This window comes from Triticum urartu, chromosome 5 (assembly GCF_003073215.2).
Source record: "Triticum urartu cultivar G1812 chromosome 5, Tu2.1, whole genome shotgun sequence".
Classification (NCBI taxonomy): Eukaryota; Viridiplantae; Streptophyta; class Magnoliopsida; order Poales; family Poaceae; genus Triticum; species Triticum urartu.
Genome location: NC_053026.1, coordinates 501,006,743 through 501,029,606, shown reverse-complemented (window position 1 = coordinate 501,029,606; position 22,864 = coordinate 501,006,743). Strand labels below are relative to the sequence as shown.

The 22,864-nt window shown below is 46.7% G+C and overlaps 3 protein-coding genes across 3 annotated transcripts; 1 reads left to right on the top strand and 2 right to left on the bottom strand.

The window, feature by feature from the left end:
* Nucleotides 1-583: 583 nt before the first annotated feature.
* LOC125507237 (putative serpin-Z8) lies at nucleotides 584-3,293 on the top strand. Its single transcript, XM_048671884.1, has 4 exons — nucleotides 584-915; nucleotides 1,594-2,629; nucleotides 2,734-2,864; nucleotides 2,972-3,293. The coding sequence occupies exons 1-4, from the start codon at nucleotides 602-604 to the stop codon at nucleotides 3,291-3,293; spliced, it is 1,803 nt and encodes a 600-aa protein (XP_048527841.1). The 5' UTR covers nucleotides 584-601.
* A 165-nt stretch (nucleotides 3,294-3,458) lies between these two features.
* Nucleotides 3,459-6,985, bottom strand: LOC125510125 (transcription initiation factor IIB). The gene is made up of 7 exons (XM_048675216.1): nucleotides 6,471-6,985; nucleotides 5,644-5,668; nucleotides 4,950-5,079; nucleotides 4,722-4,852; nucleotides 4,558-4,646; nucleotides 3,892-3,968; nucleotides 3,459-3,796 (listed from the first exon to the last, which is right to left on the bottom strand). Exons 1-7 carry the CDS (start codon nucleotides 6,821-6,823, stop codon nucleotides 3,663-3,665), a joined length of 939 nt encoding a protein of 312 aa, XP_048531173.1. The 5' UTR covers nucleotides 6,824-6,985; the 3' UTR covers nucleotides 3,459-3,662.
* A 1,230-nt stretch (nucleotides 6,986-8,215) lies between these two features.
* LOC125510124 (ER lumen protein-retaining receptor erd-2.2-like) lies at nucleotides 8,216-11,941 on the bottom strand. Its single transcript, XM_048675215.1, has 6 exons — nucleotides 11,542-11,941; nucleotides 10,001-10,200; nucleotides 9,258-9,398; nucleotides 9,114-9,194; nucleotides 8,550-8,674; nucleotides 8,216-8,459 (listed from the first exon to the last, which is right to left on the bottom strand). The coding sequence occupies exons 1-6, from the start codon at nucleotides 11,762-11,764 to the stop codon at nucleotides 8,411-8,413; spliced, it is 819 nt and encodes a 272-aa protein (XP_048531172.1). The 5' UTR covers nucleotides 11,765-11,941; the 3' UTR covers nucleotides 8,216-8,410.
* Between the last annotated feature and the right edge of the window lie 10,923 nt (nucleotides 11,942-22,864).

Genomic DNA, 22,864 nt, shown 5'->3' with positions numbered 1-22,864 from the left:
GTGCGGGAGGAGAAGGAGTGAGAAATTGGATCTTTTGCCCCATTTTACTTCTCATAAGATCATTTGCCCCGGTGAAAGGCTACCGGATGGGGCCCGGGGCCACTGTTATTAAGACAATCACAGGATAAATTATTCAATCCTTTGTAAAGTAGGCAAATCATCCAATCCCTCGAGAAGGAGGAGGTCGTGCGGACGGTTTTCTCTCTTTTTTATTGCGAGGCAGATTAGCCATCGACCGATCGTGGCTTAACCCATGGTTGGTAACGTTAAACACAGAAGAATTAAGAGTCATTAAATTTTGACGATGAATAGATGTGATTGTTTGGATCTGATTCTCTTTTCTTTTTATAGTGATAATAGGTAGTAGATTAATACAGTATATTCTTTTATTTCCTTCAATTCCAGAAGAAAAAAACAGCAACCGCCAATGGTCACGGGGAGCAGTCAAATCACAGCAAGTCGCACGCCCGCACGCCTGGCAGATCGGGTTACTGCTGGATCGGGACTCCATGATCACGACCGACTTACGTGCCCCCCATAAATATCAGGCCGACCGATTGATCCCTAGATTGACACAATGGAGGCGCATGTGTCCGCCGGCATGGCCGATCTCGCCGCCCGCCTCATCAAGCGACTCGCGGACGCCAACAGAGACCGCAACCTGGTCTTCTCGCCGATCTCCATCTACGCCGTCCTGGCGCTCCTGGCCGCCGGCGCCGGTGGGAAGACCCTGGAGGAGATCCTCGGCGTCCTAGGCGCGCGGTCCCGCCTCGAGCTAGAGGACTCGGTGGCGCGTCTCCTGGACGGATCGTCGAATCCCGACGGCGGCGGGCCGAGCGTGGCGTTCGCGTGCGGCGTCTGGAGCGACCTGACGCGGCCGCTGAAGCCGGCCTTCCGTGACGCCGTCGTCGGCAAGTGCAAGGCCGAGGTCAGCTCCGTCGACTTCCACAACGACCCGGCGCAAGCGACGGCGCAGATCAACGCGTGGGCCGCGGCGGCCACGAGGAACCTCATCGGCTCCGCCGTCCCTCTGGGAGCCGTACACCGGGGCACCGACCTCGTGCTGGCCAACGCCATCTACTTCAGGGGCAAGTGGGACGTGCCGTTCTACAAGAGCTCGACCAAGAACAGGCCCTTCTACCGGCTCGACGGCACCGCCGTCCGACGTCCCCTTCATGACGTACCACAGAGATAACTATCACGACATGGCCAGCATTCGAGGCGGAGGGATGAGCAGCCGCATTCTTCCCACGGCCACAGCTCCAGCAGGGAGCATAGACGGGACGGGAGTAGACGAGTTGACAGAAGCGAGAACAGAAGAGAAGAAAGTAGATATTATCGAAGTGAGCGACGGGAGAAGATGAGCAGCCCGCGGAGAAAACATAGTAGTAGATATTATTGATATGAAGCACACGATGAACTAGGACGAATAGTTTCTTCATTTGGCAGTTGCATGCTTGAATAGTTGTGCACAAAAATTAAATTCTTTATCTTTACCTCTTTTTTTAATAATAAAAGACGGAGCGTTTCTTCCCTTTTTTTCGTTTGCGATGGGCCGCTGAAGCCGGCCTTCCGCGACGCCGTCGTCGGCAGGTACAATGCCGAGGCCAGGTCCGTCGACTTCCGCAACGACCCAGAGCAAGCGGTGCAGCAGATCGACGCGTGGGCCGCAGCGGCCACGGGGAACCTCATCCAGTCCGCCGTCCCTCCGGGAGCCGTGCACCGGGGCACGGACCTGGTGCTGGCCAACGCCATCTACTTCAGGGGCAAGTGGGACCTGCCGTTCTACGAGAGCTCGACCAAGAACAGGCCCTTCTACCGGCTCGACGGCACCGCCGTCGACGTCCCCTTCATGTCCAACTACGACCGTCACTTCATCGCCGAGCACGACGGGTTCAAGGTGCTCCAGCTGCACTACAAGAGAAGTTCATGGTACCCTCGTAGTCAGAACCACGGCATGTCCATGTGCATCTTCCTCCCGGACGCGCGCGACGGCCTGGCGAGCCTGCTGGACAAGATCACGTCGGCGTCCCCGGCAGGATTCCTGCGCGAGCACCTGCCGAAGAGGACGGTCTCGGTCGGCGAGTTCTGGGTGCCCAAGTTTGAGCTCTCCTTCCAGAGCAACCTCGTCGGCGTCCTCAACGACCTGGGGCTCCGGCTGCCCTTCACCCAGGATGCGGACCTCTCCGAGATGCTGCAAGAGCAGGACGGCTCCGGCTCCGGCTTGCCGTTCCTCGTGCAGGACGTCTTCCAGAAGGCCGTCATCCAGGTGAACGAGGAAGGAACCAAAGCCGCCGCCGTCACCATGTCATGTTTCTGGAATCCGTCAGCAGCCCCTCCTATCTTGCAACGACAGGTGGATTTCGTGGCCGATCACCCGTTCGCCTACTTCATAGTGGAGGAGGCGTCGCACGCCGTGCTCTTCGCGGGGCACGTCGTCGACCCCGGCAACGGCGCCGCGGCGGCGATCCCGTCCCCCGCCCCGTTCCAGGAGCGCGCCACCACCAAAAGAGAACCTGAAAACGAGGTGATGAACGAGCATACGGGTTATGCTCCCGTGTATTATGTTCCCAAACCCGTGTCGCCGGTATGCGATCCAGTATCGCCGGTATACAACCCAACGTCGCCGGTATACCACCCATATTGGCCGGCATACAGTCCATGTTCGCCGGTGTACAGTCCAGTACCGCCGGAATTTCAACCGGTACTTACTCCAGAATCGCCGACATACAGATACAGCCCTGTAGCTTACAGTCCGCAACCGCCGGCGTACAAGCATCACCGCCAGAGTGCAAGAACCTCTCCCCATGCAGTCCAGAGGAAGCCGCGACGGGGGAAGAGGAAGTGCCCTCGGAGAAAACAGAGTAAGTAGATATTATGGAAATGAGCCTACGTATGATGGAGCACACGATCAACTATGAGGGGTGGATTCTCCAATAGTTTCTTGATTAGATGCTTTATAATTTACCAGCTGCACTGCACGCTTGGACTACTTGTCTGATCTCAAACAAGGGTTTCAACTCTTCGTTTCGGATCGTACAATCTCCGACCAAGTTGCAGCCGGAAACCAGGCAATCATCTATGCGCCGGTCACCGCCAAAGCCATTAGAAAAGCTTTCCGGCAGGCAATGCCGAGAGAGCAGACATCGATCTTCCTCCTGTGCCAGCTCGGCCGATCTTTAAGCGACCTGCCTGACCATAGTTTCTTACCATCTTTGATCAGCTCGGTGTCTCTGCTATATAAGCTCCCCCAGCTCAGGGAGTTAGAAAATGACCACATCGGTCGTGTATAACCCAAATATTGCAGTAGTGCAAATCCAGGATAGTATGGACATTTTGCTAGAACCCCACAGAATGATCACTTAGACTTCGCTGCCGTATCATGATCCAAGTCCCCTGGCACTGCAATACAATGCAATGTACAATAGTACACAGATTGAAACCATCCTCTGCATCAGTTTACCAGAAAGGAAAGCCAGATCTTATAACTTAGCTTCGTCCCGAATCCGACAGGTCCATGCACATAAAATTAGGCGGGGGATATACATGGGCCTGGTGAAGCACTCGCAACAACGAAACTCCCCTCCGACAAATCTAATTTTCAAAAGTTATGTAACAAGAAAAAGAGCGAGAGAAAGGAAGAAATGGCTGCCACTCGGCTCCTATGGTGTGCACAGGTTCTTCAGGTCTTCCTCCTTGGCGTACGAGTTCGGGATGAGCCTCGCGGCGTAGGGGTGCAAGTCCTTGTACGAATTCCTGATGGTGCCTTCTGCCACTCCGGTGGCCAAGGAGATATCTGCAAAGTGCAAGCATCCGAGAGTTAAATGTTACCTCGGCGACAGTGACAGGCACAAGGAGAAAGTAAATGACGGGAAGGGTCAGCGTTCAAACCTTTAAGCGGCTTTTTGTCCTCTGAAAGCTGGGTTATCATATAAATGACAGCAGCCGCTATTGAAATAGGACTCCTCCTGCACGGCAGATTGGAATGAAGTGTAAACATATCTTTCTAGGTCAACAAGTGTGCACTAGGAAATTGACATGCAAAAGCAGGTTCATGTCTAAAGAGTCAAATACTATGACTATTAATATTAGTTACATACATCGCATCTACCAAAGCATGCTACAAAGGGTACACATTAGCCACATTTGTAATTAACTTAAGACTAGTTATATTCTTTATTCTAATAGTCTATGACTCCTTACGTCACCCTGCATGGAACCACCTCAAGCATGAATCTACTCCCTCCGTTCCTAAATATAAGTCTTTTAAGAGATTCCACTATAGACAACATAAGGAGCAAAATGAGTGAACCTATACTCTAAAAGGCATCTATATACATCCAAATGTAGTCTATAGTGAAATCTCTAAAAAGACTTATATTTAGGACCAGAGGGAATAGATGCCAGTGATTGAGACTTCCAAGGTCAAAAGTAGACCTGGGACTAATGTTGAGGTTAACTAGAAAAACTTTCATGTCTCATTTAAATCAAGGTGGGAACATGATAGGATCATAGGACCAGTCAATCTCCTGTGTACAAGGTGGAAAAAGGCCTAACCTTATATCAAGCTCCTCTGAGCGCTGAACTGCCTCCTGAGCTGCTTTAACAGCAGTATTGTTCATCCCAAGAGTTGAACAGAAACGCCTCTGCAGATTTCCAAGCTTATAAGTAATCAACTTCCGATTGCAAGTTTATATATGCTAATATAAGTAGCAACAAACCAGGAAATCTCCAGCATGGATGGTTCCCATCTCCATAGATTGGCCCATTTCAACTTCCAGTTGTTTCACTATGAACTCTTTTGCTCGACCAATCTCTTTCTTTGTTGCTCCATTGGCAACTGAGCAAATTTCTGCAAAAAGCAAATACAACAAAGAATGGCATCATATCATGAATTCTGACGGGTTCTAATGTCTACAAAACTAGAAATTTGCTGGAACATCATGTACCTTTTACAGTCCTAGGACGATCTTCTTGTCTACAAGCAATATACAGACAAGCAGCTAATATAGCATCTTGATTTCTTCCCCTGATAGACTTGAGATCTTCCACCTTCTTATAGATTTCATTGGCCCGGTCCTTCAGGAAGGCAACACAAAAATAATAAAATATACTCAGTATACAGTGGCAACAAACCAGTACGATGTTACTGTATAGGGAAAATCTTGAAAATAACCCCAAGGAAGCAGCAATGAACCTTGACAATGAGTACATGGACAAGTGTTGTGCAACACACCATGTATTCAGCATACTGCTAAAGTGCTAATTTTTCTTACAATAAAACAGACCTTGCTACACTACGAAACATGGACCGCTGCTCTTTTAGCATATATGTTTAGGATAAATATAAGTTTGTAAATTGCTCTAGAAATAATCTGATAAACTATGTTTAGGACAAATAAAAGTTTGTAAATTGCTCTAGAAACAATCTGATAAACTTTAAACATTCATTCAATGCGAGCATAAAGACCTGAGCTTTCAGTATTTTCAGGACAACCCTGGGTGTCTGAATTGATGGCATACCAAGCTAGATGCATTTAATTCATTCATCAGTTCTCGCATGCAAGTATAACTGTAGTAATAAGTATTTTCGGTTTCCAGCTGTCAACATAATAATGGACAAAAAGACATCAGATTTCTTACCTTAATAGTAGCCACAAGACCCAACCTGCACAAGAGATGTGAATGTATGGTCAAAATCCAAATGTTAGAAACAAAAAGACCCACATAAACTACTTATGTGGTGACAACTTCCCATTTCAGATATACTGGTAGAAGAGGAAACTATCACAATCGCAAATGCCTTGTCAAGAAAAGGATCCTCGGCAGTTCATCAATCAATGATTCAAGTTTGCCATGTTGTAGACACCAGCTTGCTGTTGCTACTTGCTTAGGCACCTATGTGGCTAATATTATGCATGCTTCAAGAAACCAGGTGTTAAATGGTAACACTATCATTCGAGGGCGCGACGAGCCTGACATGTCTGTACCAAACCTATTATACTCACAAAAAGAAATATCTACTAGTAGGATTTTACAAGTATGTAATGAGATCCATTGTATCAACCCAAAATTCTAGATATTTCTTGAGTAGAACCTCCCTCTTCCAGATCCATGTGAAAGGCACGCACCACCTACCCATAAGATCGGTACCCATACTTACTACAGGATAAAGCACAAGCCCTAACAAACCCCCTCCACGGCGCAATCACACGTTCCGAATCTACAAACAAAACCGACTGAGGCGAGCCAGCAGAGATAAATCTATCACTCGTGGGTTCCTAAATCCGGCCATCAATCAAATCAAATCAAATCAGGACAGGGGCCGGGGCACGGGCGAGCGATGGATTGATCCCGCTGCTAACCAGTAGTACTAGTAAATGAAATCTGAGGCAAATCGAGGCGCAATTGGATCGGATCGACCACACATATAAGACGGCATGGGAATGGGGGCAGAGGAGGAAGGGGACCTGTCGGCCATGTTTGCGATGGTGCGGAAGGCGAGGATGAGGGAGCGGTCGGGGTTGGAGCCGCGGTTCTGCCAGCGGCCGAGGGAGGAGGAGAGGAAGTCGCCGTGGGCGCCGTTGGGCTTGGCGATGACGGTGGAGAGGCCGCCGTCGGTGAGGAGCGGGTTGGAGGGCCCGCCGACGCGGACGGGGTCGTTGTCGTTGGACTCGTTGGCGAAGGTGCGCCACTCGGAGGTCTCGTCGACGGAGTGCGCCTCGAGGACGAGGCCGCACTCGGTGCACACCGTGTCCCCCGCCGAGTGGTCGAAGGCCACCTCCGTGTGCTTCTTGCAGTCCGGGCAGAACGTGTCGCTCATCTTCACCGCCCCCCCTCCCGTCCGCCGCGGCCTCCGACGGCGCCTCCCTCCTCGCCGGCGGTGGAAGGCGTGCGCTGCGGCGCGGTGGCGATTTGGGGGGAGGGGAGAGGAGCACGGGGGAGGGGAGGGGAGGGGAATGGGGGTGGGGTGGGGGGGAGGATGGTTCGATCGGTCTGTCGGGTGGGCGGCGGGGCTCTTATTGGGCCGGGGGAGGGGAGGGCGTGCGGTGCCGTGGCGCCGTGGATGGGAATGGAAAATGGATCCATCTGCTGCTGCTACTGCTACGTGTTGTAGCTGCTGCTGGTTCGACCCACTCCGGCTTCAGTTTCGGTTTGGGTTTCGGCTTGGCTTGGGTTTTGGTTGGGGTTGGATTTCTCTTGAATTTTTCTGCAGAGCACGACAGCGAAGTATTTTGGACTACTACTATAATAAAACATCTTCTTTTGAGAAGAATATGACGATTTTGTTTTAGGTGGAAAACTGTGGGCTGGGCCCCACCTGTCGGCTAGATATTATGAGATATTTGTTGCGCTTTGCACGCACTCGTCATTTGGGAAATGGGGAGCTAGCCCATGCGTGTCATTGGAGATACTTGAGTGCTTTTTTTTTTCTTTAATAACACGGTATAGACACATACCCTTATGCACTCGCCCGTATGAATGCATGCACTCATATCTCAACCCTATGAGCACCTTTGAGAGACTAAGCGGCACGTTGTCTTGAGATTGACAAAGTCGTCATATACGCCTTCATAGTCAAATGGAACATTTCTCCCGCTAAATGCACTCTGAAATGTGCTAGTTTTTTGTTAAATACTCTTAGAATGTTATATTTCTTTCAAACATGGATCCATGGCTCTCACATGACGTCGACGGTTTCAGTTACTGCTTGCTATTTCTAAATATGGATCCACGGGCACACGTGTCACCGAGGTCACATGCAGTCGGTGCTTTCTGAAACCGGCGTAACTTTCCTGACAGAGACAAAACGGCCAGCCAGGGTCCGTCCCTATCTTTCCGCTTGGTCCTTTTCTCTTGTTCTGTAGTCCAGCACGAACAGGGCACTCCTATCCGGGCAAAGATGGCCAACTGCTGCATGGTTTGGCCCCGATCAAATTTCTGCACCACCTGCGGCGCTTGGCCGGTTCAGTCAACAGAGACCCGAGGATTTTGCTTGCACACACACGGGGCCGGTGTGAGACGCAGGCCACAAGGCGTGATGCAACGGCCCGCGCATCACTTCACCAGGCTATGATACTTACTATATGGTCTTTCTTCCTCTCATCATAATTTCCACAGGTTCCAAGAAACGAGGGAATTACCATCAATCACGTCATAGTAACTATCATCGGCTTCCCCCTTTCTTTTCCAGAATAGAGGCGACAAACAAGCATACGGAAGCTAAAATTAACTCTCAAGTTAGGTCATACACATACGCTGCTGTTACCAGTCTCTCTCACACACACACACCGACAAACCTATGTCTGCTGCTGCAATTTTCTCTCACTAATACTTGTAAGCTGTAACTGAAAATATCCTCCTCTGATGGGTGACCCGACGAGTCGTTTCTCCCGTCGCAGACATCCTCCTACACCACCCCGGAGGGTAGCCGTAGCACCAGCTGCCCGCCGACCAGGCTGCACCGCCACAAACGCCCACCGTATTAAGCAATGTGCTTCAGGGTCAGATTCTGACATATGTGCATAGTGGATAGATGGTGAACTTACCTCTTCACATAGTAGTAGCAGAAATCCGCGAGGATGAAGGTCTGCACGATTTCTGACAGGAGAACCATGGATGGCCACAGCCCGTAGCCCAGCGCAGTCAACAGACGCCCACGGGAGTCCAGAACCTACACAATTCACACAAGCGTCAATGAGGGTTCTGTTTTCGGAAACTCGCCGACAAGAAAACTTGCAAATGCACATGTATAGCCGTAAATAGAATTTTTCCTGGCATGTTATTAACCATACAAATTGCACTTCTTGCAAGGTGAACAAGAATGATGGAACATGTCCAGTGAATAATGATGCCCCCCAAAATACACACATTGAGGAAACTAAGACATAATAACTCATACCACGTGACGCATGTGGTAAGCAATCTAAACAAGTCAAAATAAAACACATAATAACTCATCACAGACAACGGTGTAAAGACACAGTTGACAGCAACAAAAATGAAATGAAGACAGAATGCCACCATGCAAATCACACTTACGAGATGAGCAACAAACATGACTCATATGTACTGCATAAAATAGGCTCGGGGAATCTTTTCAGAAGACAAACCTGGAGAACCCAGTGGGCACAGCTAAGAAACCTCGCAACCCCCAGCGCAAACACATAGTGAGCTGTGAACGGTTCCACAATCTGCACAAGATGGTTTGTCAGCAAACTTCACCTCGAGTAAGGAATTGCATTTTTATAGTTTACCTTGGTATTTTGCATCAAACGCAGTTGCGGCAGCACTGAGACAGCTTCCAGGTAAACACAGAACGCCCAGCTAAACCGGTTTGCGATGTTGTGAGACGTTGAAGGATGAACAACTAGTGCCAACACAGCACAAGGTATCACCTACAAATAACGTAAAATAAATGGGAAAAAAATTAAGTCCGCATGTATTACAAGTTAAGAGGAAGAGATTTGCAACTGAATAAGCAAAACAATCTGGTAGTTGTTTCAGCGCTTTAAGTTAGTTATACATGGTTTTCTTAACACTTCTACTCCTACTACCCATTAACCAATAAGATTTTACCACCACAAGTCATCCAGGGTGAGAGCCCATTAATTATCTTAAAACATTTTACCAGAAGATATGCAGATAGATCGGGCAAGATTATCACACTATGTTAAAGATGAAGGTGCCTGTATAGCACTATGATTTTCTAACTGAGCGCAAAGCTTACAGATAAGAAAGGCAGCAGACCCAGTAAAACAAAAAAAAGGAGTGATGCAGAGCACAAGTTGGAATAGTTCTATCTTTCATGCAAGGAAGCCACGGAAAGAATATAAATAGCAAATTGAATATGCAGAGAAGTAAGCAACTAATTAGCTGAGCATTGGTAAGTCAATTTTTAGCTTATTTATCAAGCTGCAACAAAAGTGTGAACATCACAGCCCCAGCTTATGAAAACCCAAATTTACAAAATTAGGTAAAGGAGTTTGTGTATTCTTACCACATAGTACAATGCAAAGTTGTCCTTGTCCACCATATAAGTTGACCTAAGTTTGAACCGAATCATGTAAATAACAAAAAGTGTAGCCACAAGTGTAGCAGTATCCAACACTGTATGGATGTCATATTCCATGACAAAGCTGCAGTATAGTCTAACAGCTAGAAACAATGCAGTTAAATCCTGAGTCTTAAGGGATAGTCCTGCAAGATTTAAGAGAGAGAAGTCATCAGATACTTAGTAAAACAGAGAGCGCAAGTAACACCACAAAGAAACACATAAATCATAAGAGTGATTATAAATGCTAGCAGGTTTATACATTATAATATTACCTATCTCACGTGTTTACATGTTTGAAAAGAGAAACTTTTCTGAGTAAAGCAAATACCGTACTCACAAAAATGTAATATATGGTCACAAACCATGTAGACAAAGCACAATAAAACATACACATGGCTGAAGAAAATTACGGAAATTTTGACAGAAAAACTATTTCTAAGTTGGGATCAGAAACTAAAATTTTGATGATTCCAAGCTGGCTTATCACAATCATACCAACCATCAAATGTAAATTTATTCATCCACGTGCCAAAAAAGTATGCACATATTATTTGCCAGTTGAGGATTGAAGATAGCACTGAAAATTTGTACATTAACAAGGATATGGTTGTTACAAATCAACTTCCTTTTCTACAGATTTAAGTCCAGATGGACCCAAAATGCACTCAGAAGTCAGCACATTACCTACCAACCACACATATAGAACTAAAGAAAATGTGTACGATGCAAATTAAAATTGTAGACTAGTACATTGATATTGCCACATATGATAATTCTAGGAAAAAAGGATAAAGCAGTTGGCTTTGCATACCAACACCAAATCGACCGTAAACATACGGACCTTGAAACAAATCTACATAGTTTCATTGTAAAAGATCATGCAAACACAATTTCAATACCAAGGCCTCTAAGCAGAAGAGGCTAGAAAAATCAAAAGCTGTAAAACAACATAATCGGATAAAAGGAGACATTTTCTCCATCTTGCATCGGCATTGAATCATTGAGCATATTCCCTCTAATTCCGTGCATAACCAAGCCAAATCATAGTATCATATACACCTTAATCAAATGCATCCTCGCAGCCATGATTGTTATCACAACTTTCCAACTTTCTAATAGTATACCAGATCAGTAATTAGCTTCTTCTTATACACCAAAATTCGAAACCAACAGGGTGCCTACGCATCACTCCAGCTCAGTGAAGAAATCAAATCTTAGGAAATTGCCACTACCAAACGCGAAATTCAGGCAAGGAAATACTAGATCGAAATAAAATTCCAATCTGGGTGGCTGCCACCACCTAGATTTCACCAGGACAAACCACCAATCCGCCGATTTTCTTTTTCCTCTTACGAACTGCGCCGGAGAAACGTTTCCGAATCGCGCGGCCAGTCAGAAGGCCCCTAAAAAAAATCACGAGCGGCGTCCACGGATCGATGCGCGGCCGTGAACGGGAGCGGCAGGGGAGGGGCGGGGGCACTAACCGGCGCAGGTCCTCTCCTTGGTGAGCTTGTAGATGAGCACGGCGATGCCGAGCGCGTGCACGGCCTCGGCGGCGACGAAAAGGTTGTCGTGGTCGTGGACGATGAAGCGGATGAAGACGAGCGCGGCCATGCCGGTGACCACGGCGAGGAAGGCCTTGACCTTGGGCGGCTGCCGGCGCACCCACGCCATCACCACGCCGAGCGGCCGCTTCGACGCCCTCATCGTCGCCCGTCGCCCGTCGCCGCCTCCGATCGGAGAACACGGGATTTATTTCCTTTTTCTTTTCGTTTATTTTTCCACCCTGCCTTCGCTGCGGCGGCGTTCGTACGCGTGAGTTATTTTTGGAGGCTACGGGGGGGAGGAGGAGGAGGAGGAGGAGAGGGGGATAGATCGGGCGCAGTTATGGCAGGACTTCGTAATTTCAGCGTTCCGGACGGTATAGGGGGAGGAAATTAATGGGAGGCGTGAGACATTGACGATTTTGGCCCTCTGGTTTAATAATTCCTCCTTTTATGTCACGATTGTTTGGAAGAAAAAAATTGATAAGAACGCAGGCTTTATTGATGACTTAAGGGCATCTCAACAACGACGGCCCGCAAATTTTCTTCCGCATCCATCCGCCGATAAAAGAGGGGTCAGTCTGTGGACATGGATGCGGGAGACGGCCATTCAACATTGTCCGCATACATTTGAACAACAATTCAAACTAATTGGACGAAATTCGTTCAAACACGACCGGATTTCATCACATTTCGGATATACTTCAACTAAATGTGGTGCTCGTCCGGCTCTGGAGGTATAATTAATTAACCTAATCTATGATCGCCGGTGCCCGTTCCCCGTGTCCGGCCATGAGCCCTAAGAACTGAAACTTCGCCTTCTTCAGTTCTGCCTCGGCGCTCTTCAGCTCCGCCTCTGGAGCCACGGGAAGTGAAGTTGTCCGTCTCCACGTCGCCGCCAAGCGGCAAATCGGCCGACGATGTTCAGCCCACCAAGCTTGGCTTCCACACGAGGGGAGGAGCTGTGGCCTTCTTGGGACTCGAGCGACGGTGACTGTTGGGGATATTACTACTAGACGTAAACTGGCCAGGAGTAGCCGGATTAACTTTATGAAGATTAGAAGCCCATGAAGACGTAAGAATGATGGCGCTTTATGAAGGCCCAAGGCCCAAAGACGAGTTAAAGCTTGTAGATGTAAACCGACCTTATTATGTAACTTGCATTGTAAGGTAGGAAGTATAGAGACCGAACCGGACACATTTATGATCCGGCTTCGGGACTCTGTAAACCGGCGGGCGTCAACCTATGTATATAAAGGGACGACCCGGCAGCGGTTTAGGGACAACACACAACAACTCGAGAGCCAGTCAAAGCGGATTCGCTCCCTGGTCATCGAAACCCTAGCAATACCAATCACAACTAGACGTAGGCTTTTACCTTCATCGAAGGGGCCGAACTAGTATAAACTCTCCGTGTCCCCTTGTCCGGTTTAACCCCTTTAAGCTAACCCATTGCGATGGCTTCACGAATAAGTCCTTTCACAAGGACATCTGCCGTGACAAACCCACGACAGTTGGCGCCCATCGTGGGGCTATCGCATGATGGTTTCAAGTTCTTGAAGGGCAGCTTTGATGGACTCAAGGGATACGCTGTGGGCCGGATGACAAAGATCCGTCGCGGCAAGCTCTACATCGACAACGCGGGATGGGGCCCCGAGGCCGATTCAATCGAATACGGGTACCGGGTCCCCTTTGGTGGGATTCACGTCTTCATCGGCAAGATTGGCGAACCGGGCCCTGAGCCGGACACCTGCACCGACATCATCGAGACGGCTCAGCGTGCAAACCCTTCCTCGGTTCAGCCCATGGCAAAGCATGTTTTCGTAGGTGTCATCCACGGAGCTGAATATGAGGACGGACCGGTATCCGATGGAGAAACCGTTGTATGCTCCGACGACGAGTCCTCTGGAGAAACCGAATCGCTCTATCATTTGCAGGATGGTCGGATTAGTGGAGGTTCCGAGGGCAACAGTATTCCGGACTCCCCTGATCTGCCAAACCGGGCCGCTATCTTCATGGCCGGTACACAATCAGCGCCCCACTCATCAACCGCCGCAGCAATGCTCTCCGGTTCAGCAACAACCACGCCGGTAGGGGCAGGGAGCTCTGCGCCACCTCCGGCTCAAGTTCTGTCTGACTTGTTCGACGCTTTGGCAACATTGATGGCCGCGAAGGTGGACGCGGCAGCCCGGGATCAGCACAACGCGGAGATCGCAAAGGTGAAAGATCAGATAACTCAGGCTAAAGCGGACCTAGCGGCAGAGAACGCTAGGATGGCTACAGAACGGGCCGAGTTGGAAGCTCAGGCCTACCGGCTTAGGCTGGATCAGAATGCTTCAGAAGAAGTCATGAGAAGAAGATACCGATCGCATCTCCCGCCGAGTTATGAGCCAAGAAATCTCTTCAACACGCCAGGAGCAGGAACTAGTATCCAGCCAATATTAAACCGGACGGAGGCGCCAGGAACAGGAGCGCTGGTTCAGCCGCGCACGATAGACCCGCCTCGTCAGAACAACATTGTGCCATAGTATGTTCCAACACCCCCCGGGCATTACTCCAACCCGTTGGACAACATTGTGGCCGCCGCTTCACGGTTGGCAGCCCTCCCAACCGACGGCGAATCACCAGTTGCGATTGAGGCACGACGGGCCAGAGATCTCCTTCAAACAGCTCCAAACCAGCAGCAGGCATATTCACACAGTCGTGAGAGGATTCATTCCACCCCCCATCCAAGCCAGAGCTACAACAGGCATGTTGAGGATGAACCGGTCGTGTCAAGCAGTGCACGTCGCCGTAACTCGCCGCGAGGGCACAACCCGGCACGGGGAGGTGCTAATGCGCAAGATGTGGTGGATCATGGTCGCGCAAGTCGAGAGGCCGAGTTAGCAGCTCTGCACGGAGCCCGTCAACCTACTCCGGTTCACCCTACCACTTCAGTAGAGCTAGGTGTGGTATTCAGTTCCTTAGGGGTGCCGTGTCTCACCCCCGCTTTGCGTAATGTGCGATTGCCCAAGGATTTCAAAGGACCTCGTAAGGTACCCAATTACACCGCCGATCTGCAACCAGAGGCATGGGTTGAAAGCTACGAGATGGCAATGGAGATGTTAGATGTGGATGAAGCAGTATGTGCTAAATACTTCACCATGATGTTGGAAGGAACAACTCGTACTTGGTTGAAAAGCTTACCAACTAACTCTGTCGGATCATGGGCTGAATTGAAGCACCGGTTTATCCAGAACTTCAAAGATACTTGTAAGCAGCCCATGTCAATTGTGGATCTGGCCGCTTCTGCATTCATCGGATCGTAGCAATGCAGATACCGCAGTGCTAACGTTGGAGGGCAATTGCCGTTTTCTGCCGCTCAAACAGAAGTTAGGAAGACTCAAACGTCACTGCAATGATATGTCAACACTTATGGCCGCTTTGGTTAAGTATGCTGACTCAGATAATACCAAAGACCCTGACTCAAAGGAGGACAAACTGGGGAAAGGAAAAAAGAATGGCAACACCAAGGGTCAGCAGCATAATCTGGCAGGCCATGGGAATAATGGTAAGCGCAAAGCCGACAACAGTTTGGACTTTGTGGCTAACACCAATGCTCAGGAGAATGGTCAGCGCCGTAAGAGCAAGCAGCCGTAGAGGGGCGGAGGTCCAGGCTCCAATTTGGAGCGCCTGTTAAATCACCCATGTCCAAAGCATGGATCAAAGGAGAAGCCAGCATCGCATCTTTGGAAGGATTGTTATATTATGCGAGATTTCAAGAATTCCAATGCGTTTCAGTATGATAATGGCCCGCCCGGCGGTCCAGGAGGTGGTTTCCACGGGCCGGGTTACGGAGGCGGCAACTCCGGTTCAGGATTTCAGGGCAATCAAACCAGACACAACAATCAAGGGAACCAGGGCAACCAGGGAGGTTACAACCATCAGGGGAACCAGCAGCAGCAGCGACAGTCGGGTTATCAGAGCAATCCTAAGCAGTTAAATAGTGGGCAATATCATGTCTTCACCACTAGCTTGTGTAAGCGTGATCAGAAGCTTCACAAGAGGGCGGTGAACTCTGTTGAACCGGTGGTGCCTCAGTATTTGCGCTTGTCTGAGCAACCCATTTTATGGAGTAGAGAGGATCACCCGCCCCGGGTTGACAATCCGGGTCATCTAGCCTTAGTGGTGGCCCCTCAAGTTGGGGGATATAAGTTCACTAAGGTACTCATGGATGGGAGAAGTAGTATCAACATTCTATATTATGATACCTTCCGTCGTATGGGGTTGACAGATAAAAATCTTAAACCATCAAACACCGTTTTCCATGGTGTGGTGCCTGGTAAGTCTGCATATCCAGTGGGCAAGATAGCCTTAGAGGTGGCTTTTGGAGATGATCATGATTCAAGATCAGAAACATTGACTTTTGAGGTGGTGAAAATCAAAAGTTCGTATCACGCTTTGTTTGGGCGACAGGCTGATGTCTACTACACAACCTTCTTCTTGTAGACGTTGTTGTGCCTCCAAGTGCAGAGGTTTGTAGGACAGTAGCAAATTTCCCTCAAGTGGATGACCTAAGGTTTATAAATCCGTAGGAGGCATAGGATGAAGATGGTCTCTCTCAAGCAACCCTGCAACCAAATAACAAAGAGTCTCTTGTGTCCCCAACACACCCAATACAATGGTAAATTATATAGGTGCACTAGTTTGGCGAAGAGATGGTGATACAAGTGGTATATGGATAGTAGATAAAGGTTTTTGTAATCTGAAAATATAAAAACAGCAAGGTAACTAATGATAAAAGTGGGCGTAAACGGTATTGCAATGCTAGGAAACAAGGCCTAGGATTCATACTTTCACTAGTGCAAGTCCTCTCAACAATAATAACATAATTGGATCACATAACTATCCCTCAACATGCAACAAAGAGTCACTCCAAAGTCACTAATAGCGGAGAACGAACGAAGAGATTATGGTAGGGTACGAAACCACCTCAAAGTTATTGTTTCCAATCAATCCGTTGGGCTATTCCTATAAGTGTCACAAACAGCCCTAGAGTTCGTACTAGAATAACACCTTAAGACACAAATCAATCAAAACCCTAATGTCACCTAGATACTCCAATGTCACCTCAAGTATCCGTGGGTATGATTATACGATATGCGTCACACAATCTCAGATTCATCTATTCAACCAACACAAAGGACCTCAAAGAGTGCCCCAAAGTTTCTACCAGAGAATCACGACGAAAACGTGTGCCAACCCCTATGCATAGGTTCATGGGCGGAACCCGCAAGTTGATCACCAAAATATACATCAAGTGAATCACGTGGTATCCCATTGTCACCACAGATACGCACGGCAAGACATACATCAAGTGTTCTCAAATCTATAAAGACTCAATCCGATAAGATAACTTCAAAGGGGAAACTCAATTCATTACAAGAGAGTAGAGGGGGAAGAAACATCATAGGATCCAACTATAATAGCAAAGCTCGCGATACATCAAGATCGTATCATCTCAAGAACACGAGAGAGAGAGAGAGATCAAACACATAGCTACTGGTACATACCCTCAGCCCCGAGGGAGAACTACTCCCTCCTCGTCATGGAGAGCACCGGGTGTTGGGGAACGTAGTAATTTCAAAAAAATTCCTATGCACACGCAAGATCATGGTGATGCATAGCAACGAGAGGGGAGAGTGTTGTCTATGTACCCTCGTAGATCGGAAGCGGAAGCGTTAGCACAACGCGGTTGATGTAGTTGTACGTCTTCACGGCCCGACCGATCAAGCACCGAAACTACGGCACCTCCGAGTTCTAGCACACGTTCAGCTCGATGACGATCCCCGGACTCCGATCCAGCAGAATGTCGGGGAAGAGTTCCGTCAGCACGACGGCGTGCTGACGATCTTGATGTTCTACCGTCGCAGGGCTTCGCCTAAGCACCACTACAATATTATCGAGGATTATGGTGGAGGAGGGCACCGCACACGGCTAATAAATCTCAAGGATCAATTGTTGTGTCTTTGAGGTGCCCCCCTGCACCCGTATATAAAGAAGCAAGGGAGGAGGAGGCCGGCCCTAGGAGGGGGCGCGCTAAGTGTGGAGTCCTACTAGGAATCCCTAGTCCTAGTAGGATTCCACCTCCCATATGGAATAGGAAAAGAGGAAGGGAAAAGAAGAAGGAAGGAAGGGGGCGCCCCCCCTTCCCTAGTCCAATTCGGACCAGACCAAGGGGAGGGGTGCGACCACCCTTGAGGCCCTTTTCCTTCTTTCCCGTATGGCCCAATAAGGCCCAATACGTATTCCCGTAACTCTCCGGTACTCCGAAATATACCCGAATCACTTGGAACCTTTCCGATGTCCGAATATAGTCGTCCAATATATCGATCTTTACGTCTCGACCATTCCAAGAGTCCTCGTCATGTCCCCGATCTCATCCGGGACTCCGAACTCCTTCGGTACATCAAAACTCATAAACTCATAATATAACTGTCATCAAAACCTTACGCGTGCGGACCCTACGGGTTCGAGAACAATGTAGACATGACCGAGACACGTCTCCGGTCAATAACCAATAGCGGAACCTGGATGCTCATATTGGCTCCCACATATTCTACGAAGATCTTTATCGGTCAGACCGCATAACAACATACGTTGTTCCCTTTGTCATCGGTATGTTACTTGCCCGAGATTCGATCGTCGGTATCTCAATACCTAGTTCAATCTCGTTACCGGCAAGTCTCTTTACTCGTTCCTTAATACATCATCCTGCAACTAACTCATTAGTTGCAATGCTTGCAAGGCTTAAGTGATGTGCATTACCGAGAGGGCCCAGAGATACCTCTCCGACAATCGGAGTGACAAATCCTAATCTCGAAATACGCCAACCCAACAAGTACCTTCGGAGACACCTGTAGAGCACCTTTACAATCACCCAGTTACGTTGTGACGTTTGGTGGCACACAAAGTGTTCCTCCGGTAAACGGGAGTTGCATAATCTCATAGTCATAGGAACATGTATAAGTCATGAAGAAAGCAATAGCAACAAACTAAACGATCAAGTGCTATGCTAACGGAATGGGTCAAGTCAATCACATCATTCTCCTAATGATGTGACCCCGTTAATCAAATGACAACTCATGTCTATGGTTAGGAAACATAACCATCTTTGATCAACGAGCTAGTCAAGTAGAGGCATACTAGTGACACTCTGTTTTGTCTATGTATTCACACATGTATTATGTTTCCGGTTAATACAATTCTAGCATGAATAATAAACATTTATCATGATATAAGGAAATAAATAATAACTTTATTATTGCCTCTAGGGCATATTTCCTTCACCGGGATGATGAAGATGTCCATCGGAGAGGGATTCCCCCTCCGGCAGGGTGCCAGAACGGGTCTAGATTGGTTTTCGGTGGCTACGGAGGCTTCTGGTGGCGGAACTCCTGATCTATTATGCTCCCGGATGTTTTTAGGGTATATGGAGATATGTAGGCGGAAGAAGTACGTCAGGGGGGGCACGAGGGTGGAGGGCGCGCCCAGGGGGTGGGCGCGCCCCCCTGCCTCGTGGCCTCCTCGCAGGTCCCCCGACGTGCACTCCAAGTCTTCTGGGCTTCTTTCCTTTCAAAAATGAGTTCCGTGAAGTTTGAGGTCAATTGGACTCCGTTTGATTTTCCTTTTCTTCGAAACCCTAAAACAGGGTAAAAACAGAATCTGGCACTGGGCTCTGGGTTAATAGGTTAGTCCCAAAAATGATATAAAAGTGTATAAGAAAGCCCATAAACATTCAAAACAGTAGATAATATAGCATGGAGCAATCAAAAATTATAGATACGTTGGAGACATATCAGCATCCCCAAGCTTAATTCCTGCTCGTCCTCGAGTAGGTAAATGATAAAAACAGAATTTTTGATGCGTAGTGCTACTTGGCATAATTTCAATGTAATTCTTATTAATTGTGGCATGAATATTCAGATCCGAAAGATTCAAGACAAAAGTTCATATTGACATAAAAAATGATAATACTCCAAGCATACTAACTAAGCAATTATGTCTTCTCAAAATAACATGGCCAAAGAAAGTTCATCCCTACAAAACCATATGGTTTAGTCATGTTTCATGTTCATCACACAAGAATGCTCTCATCATGCACAACCCCGATGACAAGCCAAGCAATTGTTTCATACTTTAGTAATCTCAAACTCATAAACCTTCACGCAATACATGAGCGCGAGCCATGGATATAGCACTATGGGTGGAATAGAATAATGAGGGGGTTATGTGGAGAAGACAAAAAAGGAGAAAGTCTCACATCAACGAGGCTAATCAATGGGCTATGGAGATGCCCACCGATTGATGTTAATGCAAGGAGTAGGGATTGCCATGCAACAGATGCACTAGAGCTATAAATGTATGAAAGCTAAACAAAAGAAACTAGTGGGTGTGCATCCAACTTGCTTGCTCACGAAGACCTAGGGCACTTGAGGAGGCCCATTGTTGGAATATACAAGCCAAGTTCTATAATGAAAAATTCCCACTAGTATATGAAAGTGACAACATGATAGACTCTCTACTATGAAGATCATGGTGCTACTTTGAAGCACAAGTGTGGTAAAAGATAGTAGCATTGTCCCTTCTCTCTTTTTCTCTCATTTTTTATTTGGCCTTCTCTTTTTTTATGGCCTTTCTCTTTTTTTGGGCCTTCTCTTTTTTATGGCCTTTCTCTTTTTTTTATTCCTCACTTGGGACAATGCTCTAATAATGATGATCATCACACTTCTATTTATTTACAACTCAATGATTACAACTCGATACTAGAACAAAGATGACTCTATATGAATGCCTCCGGCGGTGTACCGGGATATGCAATGAACCAAGAGTGACATGTATGAAAGAATTATGAATGGTGGCGTTGCCACAAATACGATGTCAACTACATGATGATGCAAAGCAATATGACAATGATGATGCGTGTCATAATAAACGGAACAGTGGAAAGTTGCATGGCAATATATCTCGGAATGGCTATGGAAATGCCATAATAGGTAGGTATGGTGGATGTTTTGAGGAAGATATAAGGAGGTTTATGTGTGACAGAGCGTATCATATCACGGGGTTTGGATGCACCGGCGAAGTTTGCGCCAACTCTCAAGGTGAGAAAGGGCAATGCATGGTACCGAAGAGGCTAGCAAGGATGGAAGGGTGAGAGTGCGTATAATCCATGGACTCAACATTAGTCATAAAGAACTCACATACTTATTGCAAAAATCTACAAGTCATCAAAAACCTCGGCACTACGTGCATGCTCCTAGGGGGATAGTTTGGTAGGAAAAGACCATCGCTCGTCCCCGACCGCCACTCATAAGGAGGACAATCAAATAACACCTCATGTTTCAAATTTGTTACACAACGTTTACCATACGTGCATGCTACGGGACTTGTAAACTTCAACACAAGTATTCCTCAAATTCACAACTACTCAACTAGCACGACTTTGATATTATTACCTCCATATCTCAAAACAACCATCAAGCATCAAACTTCTCTTAGTATGCAAAACACTCATAAGAGAATTTTATTATTAATCTTGTATAACTAGCATATTAGGATTTTAAGCAAATTACCATGCTATTTAAGACTCTCAAAATAATCTAAGTGAAGCATGATAGTTCATCTATTTCTTCAAAATAAAACTACCAGCATGCTCTAAAAGGTATAAGTGAAGCACTAGAGCAAATGACAAACTACTCCGAATGATAAAAGTGAAGATCAATGAGTAGTCGACTAATTATGCAACTATGTGAAGACTCTCTAACATTTAATAATTTCAGATTTTGGTATTTTATTCAAACAGCAAGCAAAACTAAATAAAATGACATTCTAAGAATGGCAAACATCATGTGAAGAAGCAAAAACTTAGGATCAACCGAAACTAACCGATAATTGTTGAAGAAGAAAGGTGGGATGCCAACCGGGGCATCCCCAAGCTTAGACGCTTGAGACTTCTTGAAATATTATCTTGGGATGCCTTGAGCATCCCCAAGCTTGAGCTTTTGTGTCTCCTTAATTCCTCTCATATCATGGTCTCACTAAATCTCAAAAGCTTCATCCACACGAAACTCAACAAGGACTCGTGAGATAAGTTAGCATAACGCATTGCAAAAACCTTATCATACTCTACTGTAGCAAATCACTAAAATTATTATTCAACATTGCATACTAAATGCCTCTGCATATTTAATAGTCCTATCCTCAAATAGAATCATTAAAGAAGCAAACGTATGCAAACAATGCAAACATAACAGCAATCTGCCTAAACAGGACAATCTGTAAAGAATGCAGCAACATCCATACTTCCCTAGATCCAAAAATCATGAAAGAAAATTCCCACTGTAGTAAATTTATCAGAGCTTAATATTCAAAAGGTTTCAACATTTTATCACATTCTCACTTTTCTAGGGAATTATTTCAACAGCGGTAAACTTTCTGTTTTCAAACAGCAACATGTGGACTTCTAAAATAGGCATAGTAAAGGCTATCAATGCCACTTTTATTGAAATAAAAGATGCAAAACATTGTTCTAAATAACAGCAAGCAAATCTTAACAAAATAAATTGACGCTCCAAGCAAAACACATATCATGTGGTAAATAAAAATATAGCTCCAAGTAAAGTTACCGATGAACGAAGACAAAAGAGGGGATGCCTTCCGGGGCATCCCCAAGCTTTGGCTTTTAGGTGTCCTTAGATTATCTTGGGGGTGCCATGGGAATCCCCAATCTTAGGCTCTTTCCACTCCTTGTTCCATAATCCATCAAATCTTTACCCAAAACTTGAAAACTTCACAACACAAAACTTAAAGTAGAAAATCTCGTAAGCTCCGTTAGTATAAGAAAATAAAACACCACTTCAAGGTACTGTAATTAACTCATTATTTATTTATATTGGTGTTAAAACTACTGTATTCCAACTTCTCTATGGTTTATAAACTATTTTACTAGACATAGATTCATCGAAATAAGCAAACAACACACGAAAAACAGAATCTGTCAAAAACAGAACAATCTGTAGTAATCTATATCAAACGTATACTTATGGAACCCCAAAAATTCTAAAATAAATTGCTGGACGTGAGGAATTTATATATTAATCATCTTCAAAAAGAATTAACTAAATAGCACTCTCCAAATAAAAATGACAGTAATTCTCGTGAGCGCTAAAGTTTCTGTTTTTTACAGCATGATCAACAAGACTTTCCCCAAGTCTTCCCAAAG